The 7,348-nt window shown below is 42.4% G+C and overlaps 1 protein-coding gene across 1 annotated transcript in view; it reads left to right on the top strand.

The window, feature by feature from the left end:
* Positions 1-6,937, top strand: part of MAGI1 (membrane associated guanylate kinase, WW and PDZ domain containing 1) — a 767,369-nt gene extending 760,432 nt beyond the window's left edge. The window contains exons 22-23 of the mRNA XM_044675760.1: positions 1,018-1,156; positions 5,787-6,937. Of these exons, the coding sequence (XP_044531695.1) occupies positions 1,018-1,156; positions 5,787-6,544 (897 nt within the window). The 3' untranslated portion in view covers positions 6,545-6,937. The remainder of the gene's footprint in view (positions 1-1,017; positions 1,157-5,786) is intronic.
* Positions 6,938-7,348: the final 411 nt, after the last annotated feature.

The following is a 7,348-nucleotide window of genomic DNA, read 5'->3' as shown; positions in this document are numbered from 1 at the left end:
AGAGAGAGGGAGGGAGGGAGGGAGGGAGGGAGGGAGGGAGGGAGGGGAAGGAAGAAAAGAGCTGGATACAAGTTTTCTCTAATTTGAACCAGATCCAAGAGTAAGCTGACCTACTGTTGATCTATTATCCAGTCAGACCCTTCAACAAAATCAGGTGGCATTTTTGGATATATAATTAATCAAGACCCCTAAATGAAATTCAGAATTGGCATTTTTTAAAGGGTGTCAGCCCTCAATATTTATCAGAACCAATGCCCAAAAATGGGCATTAAACAAGGAGATGATAATAGATTTTTGGAAGACTTTCTTGGCTGTTCCCCTTACTCTCCCATAGAATTTAATACCTTCTCCCACAAATTATCTTGGCAGGGGTGGGGTGGGGAGAGAAACTACCTAAGAGGAAAGTTGCCTAAAATGGCATTGACATGCATGCACTAGCTCTTGATCAGGAAGGCTCATTCTCCATGTAATCAGATAGAAGGATACATGGGATTCTCTTCATAAGCCTTACAATACTATGTAAATATTAGTTTTATTTTGTTCTCAGAGAGGTGATGCTAGACGAGGAGACAATGCGACTGTGTGCCGAAGTCACTTGATATTTATCTGGCATGCATTAGTGACCAGGAATGACTCTGACTTTTTCCATCCACCGATTTTAGAAGTTTCTAGAGAAACAGTGATTGAACAAATGTCTTATCCTTCCGGCTCTTTATTAGGAATTTTATTGATACGGACTCCTTTTCTTGTGCTGAGATGTCTGACTCTGTCAAAGCTGAAACCTAATGAGGTCCCTGCACATTTGCCATCTGAGTTATGGGCAGCTTGTCCTAATATTTTGAGGTATCCCAATTCCTCTTTCCTGCACCTGAGTCCCATGGAATTCTTTTATGTGATATTCATAATCTCTTCCCCAAAGCAGATTAGTGATACCGTTGTAAGGTATGTGGTTCTGCCATTTTTTGAGTTCTTCGCCTGACACTGATTTTCTTGATTTTTTTTTTTTTTACTTGCTAGATTGGTGACGAAATCTTAGAAATCAATGGGGAAACCACAAAAAATATGAAGCATTCTCGGGCTATAGAACTGATAAAGAATGGTGGCCGCAGAGTTCGTCTGTTTCTGAAACGTGGCGATGGCTCAGTACCGGAATATGGTGGGTCAAACTATGAAAACATTCCTTTCTTCCCTGGCATCACTCCATGAATTTGTCTCCAGAGCCGCAGCGGGAAATTACTTTTGCTTTCCTTTCTCACCAGTGTCTTACCAACCTTTTCGCAACACGTGATTAATTGCCTCGCTTGTTCTGAAATCTCTGCACATTTCATCCTTTTTGCTTGCTTCCATGGACTGGGGCGGAGAGTTAGGAAAGACCATCCTAGCCCCCTTTTTCTGGTGATCAGAGAGAGAACATTTTGTCTAGTCCAACCAAGAAAGAAGGAATGTTTGTTTGAACTGTGCCAAACTGTTTCTCAGTGGTTCCATTGCTAGCACAAAATGACACTGTTCTTTTAAAGAAGGAGGAAAGCAGGTTTCCTGAGTGATATGTTGAGGCACAAATACTTTTTTGTTGTTGTTGTTGAATTTGTGTCTGTATTCAGAGACATGAAATTCTCAGCTCTTCTAAATCTCTGTACACAATCACTCCTTCTCTTCCCACCCAAATTCAGACCTTCTGAGCCCACTGTTGTTTAAAAAAAAAAAAAAGTCTGTTAATACTTAGTCATATATTTTTAAATGATAAAGGACGAAACACATTTCCAGTGCTCATCATGGGGGAAACGTGCTACTCTACCTTTCCTGTAAGGAAAGCTAAATGCTACATTACTGTTCCTTTATCATAGCTAGAGACACAAGTCGAGTAGACAGCGCTGATCTCGATTCAGATTAGGGTTCTGACGGGGAAAAAAAAATATTGTATATTATGAGAATTATGTCCTATTTATTTGAAATAATTGTTTTAAAAAATTATGCCCTCGATGTAGGGCTCTTCCCAACCAAAGGTCTTCAAAGTTTCTATAGAAACTGTGATTGAAGGATACCCTTGAACTTGGCTGCCCCTTATTAGGGATACTAACTACTCTTTAGACCTCCTTTCTGAAAGTCGCTCTGCACAATTCACAACCGAATTCTGGGACTCGCTGAGATGTTTGATTCAAGTGCCACTCCATGTGACGGGGTCGCCCATTTGGAACGCTCGCTTTCCCAGTGGTGGATGCCATTTGGCACGAGTGCCCCAGCCAGGAGGGTCCGAGGAAGCCCCTTTAGGAAGTGACCCAATGGGACTCTGAATTCCGACTCGAGCGGAGCGTCTCCGACGTTCCCGCGCAGTGGCTGGGCACACCTTTCTTACCACTAGGTTCAACGATGGCACTGAAACTGTGTGATATTCTGTCTCCTTCTTTGTCTTCCCTCTATGATCCTCTTGTTTGAATGTACCATGTCATTGGGGACCCCATTGTAACCCCCCCTCCCCCCCTGTACAGCTCCACATCTCAAAAGTATATGTCTGTTGCACTGAGGATGAAAAAAAAAAAAATCCAGCACTCACAAATGTTCTTTTGGGCTAAAAATAAAGATCATTAAATATGCAGTTTCAAAGGAAGGGTTTACTCTACTGGGCTCACGCTGCTGTCACCATTTGCAAGTGTCATTTGGGTTTCAGCCCCTCAGCTCTATCGATGAGAGTCACAAGTGGGTTGGTTATGCTCTGTTCCATTCCAATATTTTTCTTACTCAATCAAAGCCCGCTCCTCCGTGAGGCTATTTTTGTAATGAGTTTTTTGTACTTAATTTCACCACCGTCGCGGTCTTCAGGGGGGGCGGATGGGACTCCGGGTTTTGTTTTGGTTTTTTTGTTAATTGTCGATGCCTTTTCTATACCAGCCTGTGTCATTATTCTGGATGTTTTAAAAAAAAAAATGGATGCATTCATTGTCTTGGGTTTCCGAGTCACCTTTTGGCTGTCTAATTATGCTACTATCATAATTGCTGTCTCTCCAGCCTTATTTGGGTGTCGCCTTAGACTGTCTGACTGGACAAATAAACTTTCTTTGCCCTAAGATAACCAAATGAAGATTTATTACTTTTTTTTTTCTTTCACCTTTGTTATAGGGAATCTAAATGTTCAACTTTTCTCTCTCTCTCTTTCTCTTTTTCTGACTGTTCTTGGTGCTGGGCTCTCACTTCCTCAGCGATGATCCCTCCTAATATTGCTGCATGTATGAGAAATGACAAGCTCGGGGAGGCTTGCTTCTACCTTATGGGCCATAACCAAACTACGGTTTGTAGCCAAGTCAATCCTAGGTGTTTCTGTGCTGTGGCCTAATTTCCTCATTGCTTCCGCTTTGCTCTATACTGATATGTATGGCAATTCATTCTGAGCGTTCCCCCGCCTTCTTTAAATTGTAAGTACATGAGAGAGCGTGTTCAAGCTTTGATCTGTCTCACGAAGTAAGTAGGTGGCCAGGCTCACAGAAGGACCACGGAGGCCATCTAGTCCAACCAGGGTCCCTTCCCACCTAAAAGAAGCTAGATCAAGAGTCTGAGCTCGAATTCCACCTTAGACACTTCATTAGTTTGCAGGACCCTGGACAAGTCACTTAACCTCAGCCTCGGTTTCTTCATCTGTAAAACGGGGATAATGTTCACACCTACCTCCCAGAGTTGTGGCGAGTATAAAATAAGATCACATTTGTAAGGCACTTTGCACATAGCATTTGCTAATAGCATTTGAATGCTAGCTATTATTATTATTATTGTTTTTATTATTATTATTATTATCATTATCATTATCCCCATCCTCCCTGATGAGTGACCTTCCTGGGATCACTTAAATGCCCCAACTAGAGGGGAACACATTTAAATCCTTAAGGCAGTCCCTTCCCCTTTTGGACCCCTCTCATTTTTTTTTTAATATAGTTACTTATATAGTAAAAGTTATGGTAACTTTTTTGTTATAGTTATATATTTTTTTTGGTAATAGTTATAGTTTTTTGTTATAGTTAAAACCGGGCTCTGCTGATTTTACCCTTTGCTCTTAGTTCCCCCCCCTTGAAGTCAAGTAGAATTGTCACAGTAGGAGACTTTTAAGACCCCTTCCAAGGAAACATGGAACCATGGGAAAATATTCTAAATTAATTAATTAGATTAAAATTTTCAATAAAAAAAGACCCCTTCTAATACTTATCCTTTAAATCTACTGTAAGATCATTTACATAGATTTACCCTCCCTGGTCCTCAGCTTTCTCATCTCTAAAATGGAAACGAGGAGCATAAGGGAAGGTGGATTAGATGGCCTCTAAGGTCTCTGAGTTCTAAACCTGTGATCCCAAATGAAATCCCCTTCATTAGGTGCTTAAAGGAAGTCATCCTTAGACCTTCTTAGTCTCCTCTTCTAAATGAGGAGGCAGGAAATGAATTTAAAAACTATTGATTCCAAGTACAAGGTTGTGATGGGAAATCCAAAGTTCATGGCTTAGGATAAAAATTGCTCTCCCTTCCAACACCTAAAGAGCCATTTTTCATCTGCCCTATAGTCGCAGCCTCCACGGAATAGTGAATAAAGGAACCTTTTTTAATCCCGAACCAGGAAAAACCTTGAATAGGGTTTGGGAAAAAGTGAGGAAATGGCCCCAGGCTCCCCCATAACGTGGAATCATCCACAAGATGGTGACCATGTACCTCTCCCCCAGACTTGAAACATTAGTGGAGGTTGAGGGTGACAGTGATAGCCCTTGAATGTTGATAATTCAGTCATTGATGGCTCAGGAGAGAGATTTACTGAGAACATCTGCATTCCCCTTTTTCTCTGCAACTGTCATAATGATTTACTGTGGTAGAAAAGGTCATTCGTGAGCATCTGTCTCAAGTGGTAGTTTGTGCATGTGTGTGTGTGTTTGTGTGTGTGTTTGTGCGTGTGTGTGATTTCTATTTAGGTGCAACCAAATTTCACTATGCTATCCAGAGTTATGTGTAGCTACCTACAAAGATTTGTAGGATCTCATTGAAAATGTCTGCATGCCATTTTTGGACCACTCATTTAAGAATCCTCATGGTCAAATCCCGTAAGAGTAGAAAGAAGGTTAAATAATTATTCTGTAGCCCTTAAACACGTTCCACAAACACTCATGCACAAAAGATCTACAAGACAGCTTTATGGGCAAGATTATCCCCATTTTACAGCCGTGAAAACAGAGGATTAGAAAAGTTCATTCATTTACCCCCAATAAGAACACACAGAACTTTAGGTCCCGTAGACCGAGCCTTAGTTGTATCTATTCCAAGAGAAGCTGAAAGCATTTTGAGGCTCAGAACTAGCCAGAAGCAATGACTCTTCCATGTCATTCCACCCCCAACCTTAAACCTCTAAACCCCCTCTCATCTTTCCCCAACCAAAAATCACCTCTTTTTCAAAACAACAATTGTTTGAAGGAAAGGACATTTTTTTGTTTGGTGCAATTAATGCTCCGGTCAGGATCAGATGCCCTTCAGAGACTCACATCGTGACTGATATTGTAATTATCTAGATGATTTATGCCTAGGTGAGTCTGTAGATGCTAGGAACAAGGGGGAATAATAACAGGCTAGCTTCAGAGCATCCCAAGCGCTAATCGATAACTCCCCTTATCCGCAGTTACATTTAAATTAACAAAGCTTGAGTTGGCTTCCATTACTGACTGTCTTAACAGTTGTTTGTATTTGTCATTAATGGAGTCTGAAATGTAGTGAATGGTGTCTGGCGCTAAAGGACCCTCGTACCAAACTGTCACTTTCATTTCTTCCAGACCCCAGCAGCGACAGGAACGGCCCCCCCACAAGTCCACAAAATGTACCGGAAATGAAAAGCGGGCCATCGGATCGGCGGCAGCACCCATCATTGGAGTCCAGTTATCCACCAGATTTTCACAAATCATCACAACATGGGGAAAAGCGAGCATACGTTAAAGACCCAAAAGGCAGCAGAGAGTATAGCAGACAACTCAATGAGCACCACACTTGGAATGGAATTTCTAAAAGACCTGACGGGGCCGGTGCGGGGAGGCCGAAGGACCGGACGCCAGAGGGAAGGCGAGAATCCCACCCGGAGAGGATGGCGATAAACGGACCGAAAAAGAAATCACCGGACAAGAGGAGAGAGGGAACGCGGAGTGCCGACAACACTTTGGAGCGGAGAGAACGGCATGAGAGGCGGCGAGAGGTTTCTCCTGGGAAGAGAAGAGAGCGGTCACCGGGCCACAGGAAAGATGCTTCGCCCAGCAGGCGGAGGAGATCCCTGGAAAGACTCTTGGATCAGAGGAAATCTCCAGACCGAAGAAGAGAGTTCTCGCCCGAGAGGAGGGCCAAGTCCTCCGACCGAAGGAGAGAGCGGTCCCCCGAGAGGAGGCGGGCACGGTCGCCGGAAAAGAGAAACCGAGATGACAAAATCGGCCGTAAAGAAAGGGAAGCCCCCAATCAGAAGCCAGAGATGAACAGAAGTTCCAGACATCCCCCCGAGCAGAGAAGGAGACCTTACAAAGAATGCAGCACTGACCTCAGTATCTGAGCCTTTTTTGCATCACGTTCCAGCCTTTACAGGGTTAAAGATTTTAAGAGGGTAACAAATTATTTAGTTTCTTACATAACAAAGCATCCAATACCTGATGATATTAAGGAATAGCAACAAACATTTTATGCAGATGAAACATATAAGAAAAAAATATATGAAAAAGTGTTGTGCCTGATGTATCATATTAAAGAAAGTATTTTTAAATGTATACTTTTTTGAAAATTATTTGCCAAATGCTGGCCCTAAAGGATATAAATTTTTTTTTTTTGTTTGTTTCTACATGCAGTGTAGAGTTGTGGAGAGTCATCCTTGACTGGGCAGCCTTTAACTCTCATAGTCAAATGGGGCAGTCAGTAATTCCTCTAGGGAAGGAAGTTTATTGATTACATTTAATTAATTGGATCCAGACTGTTATTTAGTGATTTACTGCTATGCTGAATCCAAGAGTTTTGAAAAGAAATGGGGAAGGGGAGGGAGGGGGGGAAAGCATCACGCCAGTAGGAGCTGAGGACTCTTCCTGAAGAAAGAGAAAGCAAGCTATCCTCGAAATGAATGAACTGTTTGGAGAGACTACTATGATGATGAAGGATATTTATATGAAGACTAAGGAGCACAAAGAGATTTTACTTGATTTCTGATTTAGCGCTGGTTCGGCCAACGGTTTATATCTTTCCCGTCTGTTAGGAGATACCGAGGCAGGAGCCAGGGCTGCCACACCTGTGACACAAGTGTAGACCACCGAGCTCATTAAGAACCCACGACACCTACGGAGGCTGAATTAAGGCAGCGCCACTGCAGTTT

The sequence above is a fragment of the Gracilinanus agilis genome, chromosome 1 (assembly GCF_016433145.1).
Source record: "Gracilinanus agilis isolate LMUSP501 chromosome 1, AgileGrace, whole genome shotgun sequence".
Classification (NCBI taxonomy): domain Eukaryota; kingdom Metazoa; phylum Chordata; class Mammalia; order Didelphimorphia; family Didelphidae; genus Gracilinanus; species Gracilinanus agilis.
Note: the sequence above shows the minus strand (reverse complement) of the source record. Positions and strands in the feature narration are given on the sequence as shown.